This window comes from Staurois parvus, unplaced genomic scaffold, assembly GCF_062004578.1.
Source record: "Staurois parvus isolate SC_StPar_1 unplaced genomic scaffold, SC_StPar_1.0 ptg000162l, whole genome shotgun sequence".
NCBI classification, from domain to species: Eukaryota; Metazoa; Chordata; class Amphibia; order Anura; family Ranidae; genus Staurois; species Staurois parvus.
In genome coordinates, this window is record NW_028317958.1 from 523,799 (window position 1) to 546,457 (window position 22,659).

The following is a 22,659-nucleotide window of genomic DNA, read 5'->3' on the forward strand; positions in this document are numbered from 1 at the left end:
GGTCCTTAACCCAACAGCAGGATCGGTATCTGCTCCTTTGTGCAAGGAGGAACAGGATGAGCACTGCCAAAGCCCTACAAAATGACCTCCAGCAGGCCACTGGTGTGAATGTCTCTGACCAAACAATCAGAAACAAACTTCATGAGGGTGGCCTGAGGGCGCAACATCCTCTAGTGGGCCCTGTGCTCCCTGCCTGGCCCCATAGAGCTTAATTGCCATTGGACACCAGAATTGGCAGGGCCACCGCTGGCACCCTGTGCTTTTCACAGATGAGCAGGTTCACCCTAAGCACACGTCAAAGGGTCTGGAGAAGCCGTGTTATGCTGCCTGTAACATCGTTCAGCATGATCATTTTGGTGGTGGGTCAGTGATGGGTTGGGGAGGCATATCCATGGAGGGACACACAGACCTCTACAGGCTAAAGAATGGCACCCTGACTGCCATTATTTAGTGGGATGAAATCCTTGGACCCATTGTCAGACCCTACGCTGATGCAGTGGGTCCTGGATTCTTACTGGTGCACGACAATGACTAGCCTCATGTGGCGAGAGTATGCAGGCAGTTCCTGGAGGATGAAAGAATTGATACCATTGAATGGCCCCCACGCTCGCCTGACCTAAATCCAATAGAACACCTCTGGGATATCATGTTTCGGTCCATCTGACACCGCCAGGTGCACCTCAGACTGTTCAGGAGCTCAGTGATGCCCTGGTCCAAATTTGGAAGGAAATACCCCAGGACACCATCCGTCGTCTCATTAAGAGCATGCCCCGACATTGTCAGGCATGCATAGAAGCACGTGGGGGCCATACAAACTACTGAGGACCATTGCGGCAATGAAATTTCAGCAAAATGGACTAGCCTGCTGCATCATTTCTTCACTGATTTTCTGGGTGTCTTTGAATTCAGTCCTCTGTAGGTTAATAATTTTCATTTCCATCAAACGATGGGGCATCCTTACGTTCCTAACACATTACACAGTCCATATCAGTATAGACATCCAGCAGGAGAGTTTTCCCCATTGAGATCTGATGTGTTTTTAAAGTGTTTCTTTAATTTTTTTGTGCTGTGTACAAATATCTTAATGGTGACTCTAGCATAGGGAATAGAACCTATTCAGTCTCAGGGAATTTAACAAGTCACAGGGCAAGTCAAGGAAATTGGAGGAGAAGCAGTTTAACCTTAAACTGTGTAGGGCAGGGTTGGGCAACTGTGGTGAACTACAAGTCCCATCATGCCTCTGCCTTTGGGAGTCATGCTTGTAACTGTCAGTTTTGTAATGCCACATGGGACTTGTAGTTCCACAACAGCTGGAGGGCCACAGTTGCCCACCTCTGGGGTAGAGGGTTTTCACTGTCAGGGCGGTAAGGATATTGAACTCACTTCCACAATTGGTGTCAGTGGGAAGTATTGATAGTTTCAAAAAACTTTTGGACAGGTATCTTAGTGAATACAGTATACAGGGATATAGGATCTGATTTTTTGACATGAACACACACAGGATAGACTGGTGTCTATTCAACCTATGTAAAAGAACGCAAATGTTAACCAGCTTATGATCACAGCAAGAGCCGCATGTAACCTACCACCAATGTCTTTTTCATTATTGCCAGAAAATTGCACTGTATGTGTGTTAAAGGAGTCAATAGTATAGTGCTTTGGGTGCAGGTGGCAGACAGCAGCATCTCAATTGACTTGACCTGACTTACTGGAAGATAAAAAGGAGCCATTGCTGGTACCTTTCTGTATGGTACTGAAGGTCTATGCTCCACCTATTCCAAACCAATTATCCACAGTGTAGTCTTTTTTTTTTATATAAGTGGTACACAGACAATGGTGAGGTCAGGATCATGGGAACATTTCACTGGTCCATGTTGTGAACAGCAAGCAGGCTGTTGAATGTCTATTGGAACAAGATCTACCTACAGTCATGTAGGGTCAGGACTTGGTCAAGATTCTATTCCAATTAACTTCAATGAGCCAGACCACTATCACTACTGAGCTGATGGTAAATTTATGACCTGATAACTCCAACTTTTCGCTTACCACCCTCACATTAAAAATATGTGCTTCATACATACCTTCATTTCTTTGGCTTTTCCCCTTGGTTTTAACCTGGTGATTTGGCCAGTAACATACCCCTGGTATTAGTGAGACACCACTCTGGAGAAATAAACATAGGAGTTACAGCAGACAGAAGCATTGGCAGTCTGGGGGGAGGGTAGTTTTAAATGTATTAACAGATTTAGAACCACTAACACATTAACCTCTTCACGCCGGCCGCACACAAATGTGCGGCCTCCCGGCGTCTGGGCCTAGATGCCGAGCAGCCGCACATTTGCATGTAATTAACAAAAAACACATGTGCTGAGAGCGCACACCCTGCGAGCTCCCAGCATACATGTCCGATACTCACGGAAAGGTCCAGGTCTGCTCTTTCGATCAGGACCTTTCCCGATCATGTGACCGCCGTGATGACGTGTCACATGATCCCTAAACCCCGCCCCCTGAAACTCTTAAAGGGCAAGGAGGCGCCGGCAGGATGGGGTTAAAACTCCAGCTCACACTTTATAATCAGTTACAGCATTTTTTTTTTCCCATGAGATAAAGCTTTTCCATGAATAAATAAAAGCTGATCATTTTATTCACCCCTGCCAGTGTTAAGTGGTTTGTCTCAACCATTTAAACCAATACCTTCTGCTATGGAGTTTGTACTGTGTTGATCCAGCCAGAAAGTCTGTTGTTTTTCAGAGGGAAAAAAAAAGAAAAGCAAGCCTCAAAAGATAACTAATACAGTTACCACATCTAAGAACTGGTAAGCTGCAATACAATAAAGTAGTAATAAAATCAAACATTTAATTCTAAAATTTCAGCCAGTCATATGAGGAACAGTGGTTTTCTTCTGGCTTCTCTTCTCTGGTTAGTGGTTCTTGAAGAAAGAAGCGTTCACATGTCACTGCCCTTCATTGCAGCATTCTCCAGCATGTCTAGGCTGCAAGATGACATACACCTAGGGAATATGTGGGACTGGCAGTGGATGGGGAGTACTGAAGCATGGATGAGGTGCTGGAGCTCTGATGATGAAGAGATGCCCTTCGAAACGCGTCAGCCGTACTCCGAGTGTCTACCTACAATGTGACTCACAAAGGCTTCACATTTCTAAAGTTCCTTTGAGGACTTACATGCTTGATTTACCTTTCTGTATTATTCTGAATTTAATAAAATTATGGTTTACTGAGGTAATGCGCAAGGTTGGTGCGCTCTCTTATTTCACTTTGCAGTACTGGTCGGGCTTCCCCAGCCTTGTTTAGAGCTGCACAACCCTATATGCATTGGTGGTCAAATTTTTCAAGTTCTGGTTCCATCCATCCACACTTATTCTGGGTCATAGAGTGCAGAAGAGGTTGTTTCTGGTGCAAATTTTTCCCCTCAACAGGATATTGTAAAGCATTTGGTTTGAGTTGGGCTTTAAATCTTTGTGGCCAACACAAAGGTCAAGATGTTTTCCATACAAATGCAGCTGCTGCTTTGCCTGCAGTTCAAACATTCAACAAGACAAGTTGCATCCAAAGAAAGGCAGTGCAATGCAAAGCAGGTCACAAATGCCATGTATACTGCTCCATTGAAGTCAATGGGATTATGCAGACTTATTTGATGTACATTCCAAACCCACATAAAGTGCAGGGAAAACAAGGCCTGTCAATATGATCACCCATGTAAGCATGACATATTAGACCTAGAATTTGCCGAGTACCTGATCCATATGTTAAAAAACTGAGGTTAGATGAGACAAACCAGAAATTGCAGTTAAAGCGGAACTTCACCCAAAAGGGGAAGTTCCACTGTTCCTCCGCATCCCCCCCCCCCCCTCCTCTGTCAAAATGATCTTTTTTTTGAAAGAGGGGGGTGGAGCGGGTACCTAGTTTTGACAGGTACCCACTTCCACTCTGACCGCCTAGGTCAGTGGTCGGCAAGCCGCGGCTCGCGAGCCACATGCGGCTCTTTACACACTCTAATGCGGCTCTTCTGTGTGCCGGGCGCCCGCTCCCCTCCCTCCTCTCGGGCGGCCGCCCCAAAAGTCAGGACTCTGCAGCTAGCCCAGCAATGGGCAAACTATGGCCCGGCGGACCTTTTAATCCGGCACGCGGAGAGTGGCAAACATTGGCTGTCAGGATGTAGGCGGGGCAGCGTGACGAACTCCTCTCCTCTCATAGTCCGCCCTGAAGACCGGAACGGCGCGGGAACACGGCGAGAGGAACGCGCCGAGCAAAGGTAAGTGAATTGACACAATATGGGGAATGAATTACTATAGGGGGGATGAATTACTATATGGGGGATGTATTACTATGGGGGATGAATTACTATATGGGGGATGAATTACTATAGGGGGGATGAATTACTATATGGGGGATGTATTTTCAGTTTTAAAAATGTGGCTCTCAAAATAAATTTCAATCGTGGTTTTGGCGAGATTTGGCTCAGTTGAAAAAAAAGGTTGCCCACCACTGGCCTAGGTGATCAGAGCGGCAGTTCGCCTCATCCCTCTCCCTGCAGCCTCTTAGGACACATCATAGGTCCCAAGAGACTGCGGGACCATTCACAAGATGCAGCTTGGCTCGCGTATGCACAGTGGGCTATGATGCCACAAGCAGTCATAGTCAGCAGACAGAAGAGCAATGAAGAAACACACTCAGGTGAGCACAGCGCTGGATCCCTGAACAGGTGAGTGGCTGTTTTTTGAAAAGTAAGCAGCTACAGATTTTGACAGACAAGTGGAACTTTCCCTTTTGGATGGCGTTCCACTTTAAATACACAATTGAAAGTGTTTTGTTAGATCTATTTGAAAAGCACAAAAAATAGCTGTTGAACCCGTCAAATTCAGAGATGTCCTGCAATCACTTCCTGTGTTATTCATGGAATCTAAATGAGCCCTCCTAGTTCTTATCCAGGTCTTGTGCATTATGGTGCCATTCATTCTGATTGCCACACTAACACATATGCATTACAGTGCAACAAACTGTGGATGGCCATTTCTCGGGCTCATATGGTGCATGGCCAGCTCATTTACTTGAATAATGCAGTACATGTATGTATATATATATATATATATATATATATATATATATATATATATATATATATATATATATATATATATACACACATACATATACACACATACATATACACACACACACACATATATATATACACATACATACATACACACACACACACACAAAAAAAGTGTGACCCTACCCTTAGGCTATATGTCATGGAGATAAAGATAGTGGAGGAATTCTGTAGTTTAGCGAAAGACAGCACTTGATCTACAAAAATACTGCATGCTGTCAGTCCAGAGAAGGAGATCAGAAGTCTAGTGCATTTCTGGCAGATCAACAGATATTTTTTTTTTATTACAGCATCTTTATAGGGATAAAACACAGGCAAATCTTCATGTGCTGCAAAGATATACTGCACTTATTTTTTAGCCCTAACATGCGCTTTAAAAGACATTTGGTCATAAAGTCAAGAACTGCACAATACATCTACACAAAACACTGAATTTGATTTACATTTTTTAATTTTTTCTCTTTTTGTTTAGTTTTATACATCCTGGATTATTGACATAATGTAAAACTGTAAAAACCCTAAATACACATCTTCCATCATTCAGATAACTGAAGCAGCGAGAAATTTATAGACAACACGAAGGTCTTGACCATTTGCTCCATTCACCCCAGCTAAAAGAGTGTTCTCACATGTTAATTACACGGGAAAGCTTCTGCACTCTGTTCAGTAATAAATCTCCTTTCTTTATGGTCTCCTGATACTGCCAGTTCTTGCTGTCCGGCCTGAAAAACACAATGCGGTCTTACACGTCATATCCAGGGTAAAGGTGCGTTATACATTAAAAAAGAAAAAAAAACTGAACTATATAAAATGTACAATTGACATAGTTAAAGGACAATGGAATCTTAGTGTATTAGATTTGGAGTAGATATCACTTTGCTTAAGCAGCTGGAATAAAAAAAAAAAAGTTCCCTAACAAAAAAGTACCACTGTGAACAGCTCATGAGGCATGGCCCCCTGCCCTGTAGCAGGTGCATGAGCCACAGACAGTACAGGATAAAAGGGGGGGGGGGGACAAAAAATACAGAAGTACCTTTTTGGATCAGTTCCTGTTCACTCAAACAATTGCATTTAATACTGCAGACATCATTGCAAGGTGCAAGGATTCCATGTGTGGGGAATCTTACTTACAATCACATCCTAATATGTAATAATTGAGAATTTGGACACGTTTTTATGAGCACTACTTCAAATACAGTAGCAATTATAACACTGTAGAAATAAATTTTAGATTAGCAAGATGCAGGGTTGAAATGAATATATCCTTAGTGTAGAAGTTTAAAAGGAAGTAGAGGTGTTATTTTGTTTTATTTTTTTAATAATGGATTAACCTATATTCATATCTGTTTATTAGAAGCTACTCTAAAGTGATACTAGACACAGGACCCTGCATTTACTATATCTGGCCTCTCTGCACCCTGCATTTACTATATCTGGTCTCCCAGGACCCTGCATTTACTATATCTGGTCTCTCTGCACCCTGCATTTACTATATCTGGTCTCCCGCAGTACACACAACATGGAAATGCAATTATTTTAGTAAATATAAACTGCTAAATACCTTTTTCTTAGCAGTATATAGCAGTTTTGTGACTTCTATCAGTGTTCAGAACAGCACCGGTTAAAGCTTGTAGGAGGAGTTTTCATTCTCCCCTGATTGTCCTGTGAGGCTGCATAACCCCTGACCCTCTGAATGGACAGTGCTGATTGGCCCTGTGCTGATCATATGCACTCTTCCATGAAAGAAAAAAAAAATATCTCTAGCAATACACACCAAACTGTGCATGTGCAGCTTGCTCCCAAGGCTCTGTTCTATCAGCAGATGGATTGGGGACAGTAGAAGAAGGGGATGATCAGAGAAGTCAGCATCAAACAGCATTTTTAAACAACGCAGAGGATTAACCCCTTAGGTTCCACAGAGTATATCAAGCATGCTTTACTGCATATACAGACTGATTTTACTGTTGTGGGTTTAGTAACACTTTAAGGCTTTGTCCCCCAACCCAATTAAGTAACAGCTAGTTTACCTTTTAGCCCGATTCACTTTGTGTACAGCAACTACGTGATTAGATGGAGGAAGAGTTTTGTTCTAAGTATGTTCTGTGGTGCAGATGAGTTTTATATACAGGCTAACCTGTTTGTGCTGCCAAGATAACAAATAGTATGGAGGATTAGTCCTACAGATGCTCTAAATGTCAAAATAGTCAATCCATGATACCGACCATTCTCTGAAGGTGAAAAGGACCTTATTTATCAAGGCCCCAATTTCAGTCATTTCCATCTACCCTGTCACCCTGATTGGAGGTTGTGAACAGCAGACGTTCTATGAATGAAGCTTGGTGTGCTCCAGATTACCTGTTCGTTTCTACAATTCCATTGACTTTATCTATCTTGCAGTGTAGTCTACCAGCAGCAATAAACCGGGAGAGTTCCCTGCAAAGAAATGAAAGGAAACATTCATTGAGGACAAATGCTCTGAGTTACCCAAAATGTGGCCTTCCTACCCTGTAGTGGCACTCCCATTCACTCTGGGTGTTCAGCCTGGCACACAGGTGGTTTTTACAAGAGGGTTCGTACCGAAAAAGCTTCCAGGATTTCTCATGATGAATTCCTAGCATTTACCACACATGTAGTATAGCATACAATCACAGAGATCTGGAGCCCTGTGCCATCATCAGCAATTAACCAGTAAGAATGGACATGTGTCAGGCGTTTGGTATGGAGAACTTGAATGGCCTGCACAGACCTGTGAGCTCAACCCTACTGACCACCTTTGGGATGAATTTGAATGCAGACTGATGGCAGTTTTTCTTGTCCAACACAAGTAATTGACCTCACAAACGCTCTTTGGGCTGAATGGGCACAAATTCCTATAGACCCTCTCCAGTGTTTTATGGGAAGCCTTACCAGAAAACTGGAGGCTCTATATTAATGTCCATATTTGTAAGCTGGGAATACACTAGCAGATCTTTGAAGAGTCCTACAAAAATTCTCAGTACATTCCATAACTTGATAATTGTCATTCGAAAGCAGATTCCTAAACAAATATCACATACACTGTTAGAAATTCTTTTATTCGATCCATCAAAAATGAATATCCACCACCATATTTGACTAATGATTAGAAAACTGAAGGAACACTCTTAAAGTAAAGGAGAGAGGGGCGCCAACTAAGTGCAGTATTAAAAGATTATTTTATTGGGCAAGGTAACTCACTAGATAATGGAGAAAAGGCATGTAACTCAGGATGGACGTCGTCCTTCAAAGGTCCCGGAGGCTGGTGGAGAGGATAGAATACTACCTAGGAGCCAAGGATGCTGTGTGGGCCTGTCAGACCTGACGCTTCAAAACGCATTACTGCCCCGTTGCGGCATTACGCTCACGTGGTGACGTAACATCCGCCCAGCCGCCATTTGCATTCCAGCCTGGTTTCTATCACAGCTGGAACAGGGAGACCAGGCTCCCACAGCATCCTTTGCTCCTAGATGGTATTCTACCCTCTCCATCAGCCTCCGGGACCTTTGAAGAACAACGTCCATCCTGAGATACATGCCTTTTCTCCATTGTTATCTAGTGAGTTACCTCAGTGACCTTGCCCAATAAAATAACCTTTTAATACTTCACTTAGTTTGGCGCCCCTCTCTCCTTTTCTTCTTCATGCACAGAGTTCAGCTTTACTCTAAGGGTGCTGCCTCCTGATGTTGCTGATTACACTATACTCCTCATTGGAAAACTGTATAATACGGACTGCTCCCCTACAATTTTGGGCTTTTAGTTCTTCCTTTCTCTCCAGCGCCAATTTTTAAAATTTTTGTTACACTCTTAAAGTGATTGTAAAGTTTTAGGTTGTTAAAATAATTAACATTATACTTCCCTGCTCTGTGCAATGGTTTTGCAAAGAGCAGCCCTGAACCTCCTCCCCGCCAGAGCTCTGGACTACTCCTTCTGATTGTCCCCTTAGCAAGACGCTTGCTATGGGGGCAACTGTGCAGGCTTGCTCCCATGCCAGGATGTGTGTGTCCATTGACACACAGCATAGCTTGGCCCCACCCCCTCCTCCCAGCATTTGATTGACAGCAGCAGGAGCCAATGGCTTCTGCTGCTGCTTCCATGTCTAGTGAGGAGGGAGAGCATAGCACTGCTACTTTTGGGCACAGAATCGAGATTGGGCTGGGGGAACAGTTGTTGAAACGCTTTTTTATTTTAACACAGAGAATGGATTAAGGTAAAACAAAGCCTTTAGAATCACTTTAAAGAGTAACTTCACTTTTGGGATTTGTTAATCTCAGGATTAGGATGGGTTACACCTCCCACAGATAACATTTAGGCAACACTTCAAGTTGATCCAGGGAACATCCGATTGCTCCTGCAGGGAAAAAAATTCCTTTCTGATCCCCCGAGAGGCAAATTAGTTCATGCATTGCTGGTTTTTTTTGCCTTCCTCTGGTCAACTGTGGGTGTAGGATTATAACTTTTTTTTTTTTTTTTTATGGTTGAACTGGATTGACTTTGTCTTTTTTTTAGCCAGACTAACTATTTTAACAATGTCAGTTCAGGAGAAGCAATCTTTATCCTAAACCCGTCCTTTAAGATAGCAAGACAAGGAACTCACTGATCTATGAATTCTACTCCAACCCCAAAGGCTTCTGCCATGTAACTGAGCGTGAGTGACCGGTAAGACTCCAAAAGCTGACTGTAGGCCTGGATCCTCATCTCTCGCACATAGTACCGGTAATGAGGGGCAAAGAGCCAGTCCTTCTTCAGTTCCTGCTCCACGGCAGCTGCATCATGGGAAAACACAACTTTATTACTATACTGAACTGAACAGAATATTTATACACAGGACAATGGTTTTAAATAAGGAAAGAAATGTATTGATTTTATATACAGACATCATGAAGTATTTGAGATTTCTCTGCCGAAGGAACTTTAAAGTCATATTTATCCCAAAACCAAGATTGTAACATATTGCAGCTTACCAATCCTTAGATGTGGTGGCTGCATTAGGTTTTTTTTCCCCTCTTCCCTTCACCTGGTGATCTGAGTAACACACATCCTGTATTAGAGTGCCCCCAATCTGGATGAAGGAGCACAGGGGGCACCTTTGGCCAGCATTACTGTCAGTCTGGAGGGGAGTGTTACATGGACTAGCAGATTTAAATACACTAACAAAACTGAACTCGTCTCACACAAGCAGTTACAGCAACAGTCTTTCTTTTGGGATAAAGGTTTTTTCATGAATAAAAAAAGCCGATTATTGTAAGCACCATGTCAGTGGTAATTGTTTTGTCACATCCCTCTGATACATTTCCAGGAGAGCTTATTCTGTTGAAAAACAGCAGAGTTACTTGGTAGATCACCAGATGAAAATAAAAGAAAGCCTAAGTGCCAGTTCACATATTTGTGGATTGGATGTGGTTTAAACTGCATCCAATCAGCATGACATGTGAAAAAACATTGCTTCCTATGGTGTCTGTTCACATATGTCCGGAGCACGGATGGTGCGGATTTAGTGCAGTTTGAAAAGCGTCCTGTACGATTTCTGAGCAGTGCGGTCCAGTTGAGCTGTGGATTACAGGCTATTGACTTCTATGGGAACCATTTCTAAACTGCATCTGTGTGAACATGATAATCCTGTCCTGAACCTGATGTAAACCTGACATGAACCGCTGAACAACTACTGTATCAATTAGCTGTGAAACCTGAACTTCAATCTGCACCGCATATGTGTGAATCAGCTCGCCAAAAGAAAACAAATGCAGCCATCAAACCTAAGAATTGGTAAGCTGTAATATATTAGATGTTTGCTTTTGGGGTTAATACCGCTTTAATGGCCATCGTTGTAACAGACATGGGCAAAAGAAAAGTTCACTACAATCCAAAAGGGGAAATTCTGCTTGAATGACTTGTCCCTCTGCGTTTCCCATTAAGGATTGACAAAGATTTGAGGATCAGGGCCAATGCTTGGTGAAGCATGTACCTGATTTCGACAGGTACCTACTCCCACTTCTGCTCCGACCGCCTAGACCAGGGGTAGGCAACCTGAGAGCCGCAGGACTACAAGTTAAATTCCATCATGCCTCTGCAAGTCATAGCTGTAAATGTCAGTTTTGTAATCTTTGCAATGCCTCATGGGAAATGTAGTTCCACAAGAGCTAGAGAGCCACAGGTTGCCTACCCTAGCCTAGGCGATCAGAAGCGGAAGTTCTCCTCCCTTCCAGTTTTTGTAGCTGCTGACTGAATTTTGAGTGTAAATCGGATAAATACACTCCAGGGGCATCAAAAGAAAAAGGTGTTTACAGGTTGTTTGCTTTTTAAAAGCAACCAATGCCTAAGTAGAAAAGCCTGTCCCCTGCCATCTGCAGAGAAACACCAGTGCGAGTAAAAGCAGTGGTCTCTCTGCAGAGAGGCCCAACACACCCCCAATTGAGTCAGACTTGTAGAACTCTGCAAATCAGCAAAGCTCAAGCTCCCCGCTGATCGGAGAGCTTTGGATTTGAGTCAGCAACGGGCATGTTGGACCTCTTTCAAAAGACAACTGCTTCTATACAGAGAGCAAAGGCCCTGCTCTACAGCATGCTGGCAGGACACAGGCTTTTCTACCTAGGTTGAGACTGGTTTCTAAAGAAAGCCCACTGTAAGACTTTGAACCTATTGCTTTGATGCCCCTGAAATGTATTAAGATTAATAAAAAAAAAAAAAAAAACACACACATACACACAGATATATATATACATACACATATACACACACACACACACATATATATATATACATACACACACACACACTTTTATTAACTGAATTTACATTACAGCACCAAATTTCCTGAGTAGCCTCAGAAGAAGACGGCTCTCGGTCTTTTTACAGCTTAGAGTAGGACTAAATCAAACACTGATGTATTGATATGTTGTACAGAATTCACATACACAAGTGTCTGCAAGGACATCATGTTCTGAAAAATCAGCTGCCATTTTTCTTTTTTCAATATATTGGTGCATAATAGGAGACTATCCTCTGGAAGATCTTACCAAGTGACTGGAAAAAGACAGAATAGCGGCACTCATATAATGAAAAGAGGTATTGCCGGACTGTAGACAAACTGTGCAACACTTCTAGGATTTCGGCTCCTTTGATGACCTGAAATAACAGCAGAGATCTCATTACTTGTAAACATCACTGAGCTGTTGTGAGACACGACAACTCTATTCTTTTTTTCTTTTCCTTTGTCACAGAACTAAGCACAAAAAAAAAAAAAAAGTTCTGGGTAAGTGAACCTGTGATTTATAATCTAAAGCTAGTAGAATTCACACAGCACCATACAGGGTCACCGAAGTGTACTTCCTAAAAGAGTTCAGTGCAACTCCCCATCTTCTTACTGTATCACCAATCACAATCAAACACCAAGCCATTTGTGAAACTTAATGCTGTCTGAAATCTTCATATTTTGGACATCTTTGTTATACTTTCCTTACACAAGAATCAGCAGTCTGCAGTCGGGGTGTCTGGGTATAGCTCTGCATCAGGAGCAGGTGTTCTCAGATTGCAGACAAGGTTTGGTAGATTGGTGTATCTCCGGGGAAAAGGTCAAGGACTCACCATAGATTTTATTATAAATATCAAAGACTTGGGACCAAAAGGGTCAAATTCTATTGCAATCCCACCAAATATTGGTGTGCTACTGCAAACCCCTGAATGAAGCATTGAAGTATTGAGCAGGTTAGCTGAACCTCCTGTATACATCTCAATGCTTAAAGAACATGTCAGCCCAACATTTGATATTCCTGATATGTGCCTGCTGTGCCATGTACTTGTATGAAATAGTAATATGCTTTCTTTGTATTGCTTATTTTGTGTGAAATCCCTGGTGTTCCTGCCACTCCTTTTGCTTTCCTATTAAAAACTGACCACTCTAGGAATGAGAGCACAAGCATGGCCAGTTCTCTAGCTGTGCTGGGAGCTCATCCTGTTCAACAATCAAACTTGTCCCTCTCCCCCATACAGCCATTCATTGGGAAGACCAGTGTGCTGCTGTTTATCCTCCGTGAGTTCTTTATGCAGCTGAGAACAGAAGGCATGTGAACACTTATAAAAAAGGGGGGAAAAGATGTTAAAAATGTTTCTCTCTCTCTCTCTCTCTCTATCCCTATCTATCTCTCTATCCATCAATCCATATATCTCTATCCATCCATCCCTATATCTATCCATCCCTATATCCATCTCTCTATATCTATCCATCCCTATATCCATCCCTATATCTCTCTATCCATCCCCATCATCTCTATCCATCCCTATATCTATCCATCCATCCCTATATCTATCCATCCATCCCTATATCTATCCATCCATCCATCCCTATATCTATCCATCCATCCATCCCTATATCTATCCATCCATCCATCCCTATATCTCTCCATCCATCCATCCCTCCCTATATCTCTCCATCCATCCATCCCTATATCTCTCCATCCATCCATCCCTATATCTCTCTATCCATCCATCCCTATATCTCTCTATCCATCCATCCCTATATCTCTCTATCCATCCATCCCTATATCTCTCTATCCATCCATCCCTATATCTCTCTATCCATCCCTCCCTATCACTTCACAAAATGTTTTCCTTTCTTTTCTATTTTAAACTGAATTGGTTTTGTTTTACAAGGTGAGCATTTACATCTACTTTTACAATTTTAGCCAGAGTTATATCTCCATTAGGCCATACACTGCAGCATCATTGTAGACTTTACCTTTTCTCTGAGATCTGGCCGGTCCAGTGCAATCATACTGACATAGACTGTGTATGTAACAAAGGTCTTGTAATCCATCAGCTCATAGGATGTAAACGTGGACACGGTGTCCAGGAAGAGCTCTGCTGCTTGTTTAAAGTCGCGTATGGCCACACAGTACAGTCCCTGGTAAACCTTCAGACGATTCCTGCGATCCCAGTCACCGCCTTCTTCTATAAGGCTTCACAGACACAAGATAAAGAAAAAAATACTTACTAAAAGACAATCACTATAAACTATTTACAGGTGGCAGAAGGAGACACTGGAACTAGATGTATAGAACACTGGAGGAGTGGGACTCGGGAACAACTGGTATGAGGCAAACACTGGGGTATTTCAAAGAAAATATTGAGTCCATGTCTAGAATTATAATTGGCATCCAAGCTGGGCCTACCTGCGAGCTTTCTCTGTGTTCCGTGTGATCAGGTCATTATCCATATAAAACAAGCCAATCCTCAGCAGGTAGAACACAATATCTAAGCGATGTCCAAGAGCAACCGTCTTATCGTAGGTCTTTCTGAATGCTGTCAGAGCCACCTCCTGTAGAAGGAAGAACATGAGACACCCCAAGAGTGATACATCCATCAAAGATTCAGGGAGGCAGTGGCCTTTTTAAAAGGGATTTAAAGCTCAATTTGATGCACAAAAGAACACAATTACAGCAAGTATTAAATGCTTGGTAAGTCTACAAGTAAAATAAAGGTGTGATAATTACCCTGTTCCTTACTCTGGCAGGTTTCCTCTATCTGTACGACTGATCCCCAGATCTCTCTTCTCCAAAGCACTCCAACCTGTAGTCACAGGCTTACCTCCCCACATATAATGTAGGCCTAATAGCCCTGCATTGTAAATGATGACAGAGGGATCACCCACAGCCCAGAGCATCAGGGAGAAGAGAGTGTCAGCATGTGCCAGGGTAAGGAGCACGATGGGTAATACAGCCTCGTCCTCTACCCCCTAGAGTTACCATCAGCATGTGCCAGGTAAGGACCACGAAGGGTAGTACAGCCTCGTCCTCTACCCCCTAGAGTTACCATCAGCATGGGCCAGGGTAAGGAGCACGAAGGGTAATACAGCCTCGTCCTCTACCCCCTAGAGTTACCATCAGCATGGGCCAGGGTAAGGAGCACGATGGGTAATACAGCCTCGTCCTCTACCCCCTAGAGTTACCATCAGCATGTGCCAGGGTAAGGAGCACGATGGGTAATACAGCCTCGTCCTCTACCCCCTAGAGTTACCATCAGCATGTGCCAGGGTAAGGAGCACGATGGGTAATACAGCCTCGTCCTCTACCCCCTAGAGTTACCATCAGCATGTGCCAGGGTAAGGAGCACGAAGGGTAGTACAGCCTCGCCCTCTACCCCCTAGAGTTGACATCAGCATGTGCCAGGGTAAGGAGTATGATGGGTAATACAGCCTCGTCCTCTACCCCCTAGAGTTACCATCAGCATGTGCCAGGGTAAGGAGTATGATGGGTAATACAGCCTCGTCCTCTACCCCCTAGAGTTACCATCAGCATGGGCCAGGGTAAGGAGCACGATGGGTAATACAGCCTCGTCCTCTACCCCCTAAAGTTACCATCAAACCTTTACAATGCGGGGGACCCACTGCAAGAGGTTTTATTTCCCATCCCAAAGCTGAGCTTTAATTACATTGATTCATGTGTTAAACTTAAAAGGAACAAATATTAATTTCTTTTTAGTTTGTATAGTATATAACTATACAAGGGGCAGCTAATATTTGCTCATTTGTAGGCTTTGCAGCTTGCTCAGTAGAGTTGCATGGTAATAGAGCTTTACTATTTCCCTCTCTCAATCCAAGTTTATAAGTTAGTTAACCTGTGCCAATAACTGGGCAGACAGGAGAGTTGCCAATGGGGGGGGGAGGTGAATGTTTCTAAACATCCCCCCACATCCATTGCCTGTGCGTGCTCCCTGGGATCATGCAGCGCTGCGATCTGTACCCGCTCGATGTACAGGACTGCTGTGTGAGGTCCCGATTCATGTGATCAGTGATTGGCCAATCAGTGATCACATGAACAGTAGTAAACAAGATGTCACTTCCTGACATCATTGCTTACTACTTGTGAATTCTGTGAATGATCACAGAGGTCACATGGTACAAGGCTATTCACAACAGCTATTGACAAGCTGTGACCAATTACAGCTCTCACAGTATTTCCCAATGGCTTCAGGAATGTAGCTAGAGAGGAGAAATGATTGCTTATACAGCCTTTATGGGTGTAAAAGCAATCAGTGTAAAAAGAAAAAGAAAAAATTCATCACCCTCCACAAGTAGTATAGTGTCACTATGGTGACACTGTACTGCTAGGGTGACAGTATGTAAAAAAAACCACATAAATAATAATAATAATAATATATAATAAATATTTATTTTTATTTAAACGGATTTGTTTTTTTGGGGTTTTTTTACCAAAAAGATAGCTGAATACATTTTGGACAAGATTTATGAAGAAAGATTATTTATTTGCAAGATTTTATAAGAAAAACACTTATTTTTTCAAAAGTTTTGGTCTTTTTTCATTTATATAGCAAAAAAATAAAAATCCCAGTGGTGAATAAATACCACCAAAAGAAAGTTTTATCTGTCTCAAAAGAAAGCTAAAAATTTAATTTGGGTAAAGTGGTGCATGACCGCGCAATTGTCAAAGTGTGACAGGCATGAAAATTGGCCTGGGCAGGAAGGGGCGAAAGTGTCCGGACTTGAAGTGGTTAACCATAGATCATCGTGTTTTCTTCTGCAATTCCTCAACAAGGCCTGACCACAATTTCTAAAGTACAGAAAGCTACTACAGCGAAATATCCATTTTAATATAATATTATGAAGGCCACGAACAGCTAGCATACAAAATGTGAAAGTCTCTCTCCCCCTCAAATATTAAATGTGCACTTTAGGCCTGAAGATTACATAAAACTTCCAAACCAGTGAAGAACTATGGTACCTGACAGTACACAAGGAAGTGATCACTTTTAGGGTCCTTTCACACGGGCGGTCCGTTTCTCTCACCAGTTCAGTCACATTTTGTCAAAGAAAAAACAGGTCAGTTTTTTTGGACAATTTCTCCATCAGTTTTTTTACATCCTTTACCAATGCAAAAACAGCTGCAAAGACAGACTGTGTGTCCGTTTACATCCATTTTTCATCCGTTCTGTTTTTGTTTTTTTAACAGGAGAAAAATAGGGATTTCTTCTGTTCAAAGAAGTAGATGTTAACAGATGCCGACATTAACCACTTGCCCTCCGATGGATTTACCCCCCTTCCTGGCCAGGCCATTTTTTGGGTTACAGTGCTATGCTACTTTAACTGACAATTGGTCATACAGCGCTGCACCCAAATTAAATTTACATCCTTTTTTTCTCCACAAACTGAGCTTTCTTTTGGTGGTATTTGATCGCCTGTGCGATTTTTTTTTTTTTGCGCTATTAAAAAAAAAAAAGCAACAATTTTTAGAAAAAACTATATTTTTGACTTTTTGCTATTAAACATGTCATGTAAAAATTTAAAAAAAAAAATCAAATTTTATCATAAATTTATGCCAAAAAGTATTCTGCTAAGGCTTTGCTAAAAAAAAATCCCAATACGTGTAAATGAATTGGTTTACGTATGGTGGTATATATACTGGGTAGATATAATGGCGGTGATCAGCGACTTATAGCGAGACTGCGGCGGACATTCTGACACTGGGGGTAGACTGACTTGGTGTCACTGACATCTCCAGTAACACCAATACAGTGATCAGTGCTAAAAAAAATAAATAAATAAAAAAGCACTGACACTGTAATAATGGCACTGGGCAGGAAGGGATTAACATGAGGTGCAATCAAAGGGTTAACTGTGTGCAGGGAGTGTTTTACTAGGGGGCAAGGTGGGGCGGGGGGGGTGTGGGCTTCACTGTAATCACACTGCTCTAAAGCAGTGTGCCTGAGTTGACAGGGAGGAGAACTGTTAGTAAACAAAACAATTCTTCTCCCTGTCGGAGATCTTCAGAAATTGCCGGGCGCTGGTGAGTAATTACCGGCTGGAACCCAGTGACTGACAGCTGCGGCCGCAAATGGCGGTGCGGGTAAGGTGCGCACCCTCTACCCAGAAATACAAAATCACGTATATATACACATGATTTTGCACACCTGTGCCACCCTGTAGCAGTACTTCTGCTATAGGGCAGTCGGGAAGCAGTTAATGGATGTAAACGGATGATCACCTGTATACATCTGCTAGTCCGTAGGAATACATGGGTTTCCATTTTTCATCCGTAAATGGACAGATGATAAACGGGCATATGGAACACCCGTGTGAAAGAACCCTTACAAGAAAGCCAACAGCTCACTGTGAGAAAAACAAGCATGTTGGTGCTTCTGCCTTTGTGGAAAATAGTGTGGGTGCAATTCTTCCATGTGCTGAGCTCCACTGACAGCCCATTCAAAACTAAGGTAGTGCAATAATGTACACAAAGGTGTGAAGGGACCTTATAAATGGGGCTAATCCTATAAATATCCTATTGGCCGGCCATCCATGCTCACGTTCCTCAAATTTCACAAGTTACTCCAATAGTATACATTGGAAGCATTTGTTCTTCTTGAAACAGGATTACCGGTTTACGGTTGATACTGTTGGTAATTTTGCAGCTTTAATACGTTGATAGGAAATACACGAGGCTCATAGAAGTATGTTGTGCCTGGCAGCTCACCTTGTCACCGATCCTGCACAGGTACTCTGCTCGTGCCATCATGGCGTCTCGGATCTCACTCTCGCCCAGGTTTTTCTCAGCGTCCTCCAGTTCATCGTCCAGCCTCTTCAGCTCTTCTTCATTGGCCTTCTTCATCTTATTGAGCAGGTCTGTATCTACCTGCCAGTCCAGCTGCTTGCAGAGACCCTCATAATAAGGAGCCATGTCTGGAAACGGGTAAGAAGATTATTGATTGGGTCCAGCCTATGAAATGTTCTCATAAATAACCAGCTACAGATATTTACAGCACTCCAGACTGAAGATAAACTATCAGAGAGACATGGAGGCCGTCACTGACAACGTCTCCATGAAATGTTATCTCTGTTCTGATTTCACTTACCAAGTACTTAATCCATCTCAGTGATTGGGAGGATAAGGTAGGGGTTAGGGTGAGCGTTGGGGGGTGGGGTGGAGGGCCAGAAGCATTAGGGCTGGAGGTGGGGTAAGGCTTAGGAACTGTGGGTTAGGGTGTCCTTCAGAAGCAGAGTAGAGTTGAGGGGTAAGGTGAGAAGTAGGGAGAAGGGTACAAAAAGGGTAAGGGCTGGGAGGGAAGGCTAGGGTAAGGGTTAGGGTTAACACTGGTGTGGAGAGAGACGAAATTAGGGTTTTGGCTGGAGGAGTGAAAGGAGGCTGAGATGTCCTTCAAAAGGAGGGCAAGGGGAAAGGCAAGTGCCGGGGGGGGGGGGGGGGGGTAAGGCGATGAGGAGGGAGAAGGGTACGGAGAAGGGTACAAAAAAGGGTTAGGTTTGGGAGGGAAGGCTAATGCGGGGTTAAGGTGAACACTGGCAGAGAAAGAGATCAGGTGAGGGAGGAGTAAATGGAGAGGGGCTGAGGAAGAGTCTATGGAGGTGTAGGACTGTAGGGTTAGGGTGTCCTTTAAAGAAGGTTCAGGAAAGAAAAGCATCAGGGTGGGGGGCCAGCGAGGAGGGAAAAGGTGAGCGCCAGGGTGAGAGGAGGGTAGAAACAGGTGCCGAGGGAGGGTACAGGAAGGTGCCAGGGCTGGGGGAGGGTTCAGTTGGGTGCCAGGGTTGGGTGAGGGCAAAAATGAGCTAAAGGGCCAGGGGAGGATATGGGCGGGTGTCAGAGTGAGGGGAGGGTACAGGCAGGCGGAGGGTGCGATGGGACCCGGAGGCGGGCGGAGGGTACGGGGGGACCCGGAGGCGGGCGGAGGGCACGCTGGGACCCGGAGGCGGGCGGAGGGCACGCTGGGACCCGGAGGCGGGCACGCTGGGATCCGGAGGCGGGCGGAGGGCACGCTGGGATCCGGAGGCGGGTGGAGGGTATAGGAGGACCCAGAGACGGGCTTAGGGTACGCTGGGATCCGGAGGCGGGCGGAGGGTACGCTGGGATCCGGAGGCGGGCGGAGGGTACGCTGGGATCCGGAGGCGGGCGGAGGGTACGGCGGGATCCGGAGGCGGGCGGAGGGTACGGCGGGATCCGGAGGCGGGCGGAGGGTACGGCGGGATCCGGAGGCGGGCGGAGGGTACGGCGGGATCCGGAGGCGGGCGGAGGGTACGGCGGGATCCGGAGGCGGGCGGAGGGTACGGCGGGATCCGGAGGCGGGCGGAGGGTACGGCGGGATCCGGAGGCGGGCGGAGGGTACGGCGGGATCCGGAGGCGGGCGGAGGGTACGGCGGGATCCGGAGGCGGGCGGAGGGTACGGCGGGATCCGGAGGCGGGCGGAGGGTACGGCGGGATCCGGAGGCGGGCGGAGGGTACGCTGGGATCCGGAGGCGGGCGGAGGGTACGGTGGGATCCGGAGGTGGGCGAAGGGTACGGTGGGATCCGGAGGTGGGTGAAGGGTACGGTGGGATCCGGAGGTGGGTGAAGGGTACGGTAAGATGTGGGGGTGGCAGGGTGGGGGAGGGTCATTTATGGTGGTTTGGGGTGTCTCCTCCCCCCCAGGCTGGCTGCGCTGTATCTCACACATTCTGAGCTCCCCTCCATAGAACAGGACCCCATCCCCCCCCCCCCCCCGGCCATACTCGGTGCCCCCTGCACGATGCGGTGCGGCCCAGGCTGCGCCCCCTATGTCGGGCTCCGCTCTCTCCCACTCACTGTTCCGGGTGACGGCCTCCATGAGCTCGGCTCGGAGTCGCACATCGCTGCGGGTGTCGGGCAGGCCGAGCAGGAACTTGAGCTGGGCGATGCGGAGGTCGGGATTCTTGGGTAGCCCCTCTTCTTCCAGGTTCTCCAGCGGCATCTCAGCGGCTCCGGGATCTGCTCTGTCACCGCTTCCGCCGGATATCGCCGCTAACAATGCGGCCCCGGGCCGGCTACAGCACAGCGACATCTACCGGCAGCTCCGGGGAACCGCGGCATGGTAGGGCTGCGACCCCTGTTGGCCGCGTCATAAAAGCGCAGCTCCGAGGATATAGCGTCACTTACTGGGTTAGCCCGGCCTGTGAGGCTGAGCGTGCTGCAACACAGCGACATCTGCTGGCTAACGGTGAGAATAGTCAAAGCGCACAGTGTCAGTGGAGTGTCAGTGGGGAAAACAGAAAATTGGACCATACTCAGGGCTGCTGTTAAAAAACCCCGGGGCCCCATACAGCCAACCTGACAACCCCCCCCCCCAAAAAAAACAGTTTACTATGCTTTGGTTATGAATGAACACAGTGAGTGATCGGTACCGAGCACTCATTGTGTTCATCCAGGAAAAAAAGGGGCTGGTAAAATGTGACATATTTCCTGGAATTTTCCCCCACTCTCCGTCCTGAAGGATCCTATTGTGTGCTTGCACCTGCTGGTAGGAAGGAGGGGAGGATAGCTGGCAGTACTGCGGGGGTGGGGGCACACAGGGGGCCTGGGCAGCAGGGGGAAATGTATGGTGCACAGGGAGGGTGATAAGGTGGGATGGGGGTGGGGGGGAAATTACTGGAACCGATCCCCTGTATGGCTCTCTTTGCAGCATCTGAAAGCCAGCAGGAGGGAGAGGAGAAGAAGGTGGCTTACAGCTGCTGCAGAGAGAGCCATACAGGGGATCGGTTCCAGTAAATGCACCCCCACCGTGCCAATCACCCTTCCTGCCCACATCCAATTCACCCAGCTTCCTGGGCCCCCCTGCTGGCCTGGGCCCTGTACAGGAGGACTGGTGCTACCCCCTTATCCACGGCCCTGACCAGGGGCAAACTGACCATTCGGACACTCGGGCAGTGCCTGAGGGCCCAGGGTCAGTAGGGAGCCCCATGGGATGCCCCTGATACCTTTCATAAGCTTTTCTGGGAGTGGTTTGAGTGTGGGTGAGGACACAGGGGCCCATGATCCCCTATTGTCTGGGGGCCCCATGAGTTGTCAGTCCGCCCCTGGCCCTGACCATACTTACCATAATTTTCCTTTTCTGGTGCCTATCCATGGCAGCATACCTGTGAGAAGCTCCGCCTTAGACTCCTCCCTCAGGACCAGTGAATGTATAAAAGAAAGGATTAAGGTACGCCCAGCATTCTCTGTAATATAGAATACCGAGGGCGGGATTGTATGCTGCCATGGATAGCACCAGGAAAGGAAAATTACGGTAAGTATGGTACAATTTTCTGTTTTCCTGGTGCCTCCATGGCAGCATACCTGTGATAAATAGCTGAAATGGGTAGGATCATGCTTAGAAAAGGTTTTATTAAAAAAAATAGGATTTTCATTTTGAACAGGCAACGGCTGCCCTGATAGCTTGTCTGCCGAACGCCACAGATGAGAAAGCCCTTGGGTCCACTTTGTAGTGCCTCATATATGTGTGTTGGAATGACCACGTAGCTGCCCTGCAGGTGGTCTCAATGGATACATTTGCCCTAGCTGCCCATGAAGCAGAGACAGACCTGGTCGAATGTGCCCTGATTGAAGAGGGGGGTTCCAAACCCCTGGCCCTGTACGCCTTATGAATTAACTTGACTATCCATGGAGCAATTGTTCTTGATGAAGCCTCCTTTCCCCTGTTTTTACCCCAGGGGATGACAACTAGATTAGACAAGTCCCTAAAAGATGCTGTAGCTTGAAGATA

General features: G+C 45.4%; 1 protein-coding gene across 1 annotated transcript; it reads right to left on the bottom strand.

The window, feature by feature from the left end:
- Positions 1-5,566: 5,566 nt before the first annotated feature.
- PSMD6 (proteasome 26S subunit, non-ATPase 6) lies at positions 5,567-20,937 on the bottom strand. Its single transcript, XM_089675995.1, has 8 exons — positions 20,727-20,937; positions 18,630-18,835; positions 14,316-14,461; positions 13,883-14,102; positions 12,165-12,273; positions 9,746-9,914; positions 7,489-7,566; positions 5,567-5,855 (listed from the first exon to the last, which is right to left on the bottom strand). Exons 1-8 carry the CDS (start codon positions 20,869-20,871, stop codon positions 5,759-5,761), a joined length of 1,170 nt encoding a protein of 389 aa, XP_089532121.1. The 5' UTR covers positions 20,872-20,937; the 3' UTR covers positions 5,567-5,758.
- Between the last annotated feature and the right edge of the window lie 1,722 nt (positions 20,938-22,659).

What these genes read in the sequence shown, in the direction of transcription:
- PSMD6 (XM_089675995.1), bottom strand. Translation starts at nt 20,871, where the DNA reads ATGCCGCTGGAGAACCTGGAAGAAGAGGGGCTACCCAAGAATCCCGAC. An exon ending in GGAGTAGAATTCATAGATCA is followed by an intron (nt 7,567 to 9,745) that starts GTGAGTTCCTTG and finishes ATTTCTTTGCAG; the next exon opens with GGAACTCTCCCGGTTTATTG. An exon ending in GGAATTGTAGAAACGAACAG is followed by an intron (nt 5,856 to 7,488) that starts GTAATCTGGAGC and finishes TGTGTTTTTCAG; the next exon opens with GCCGGACAGCAAGAACTGGC.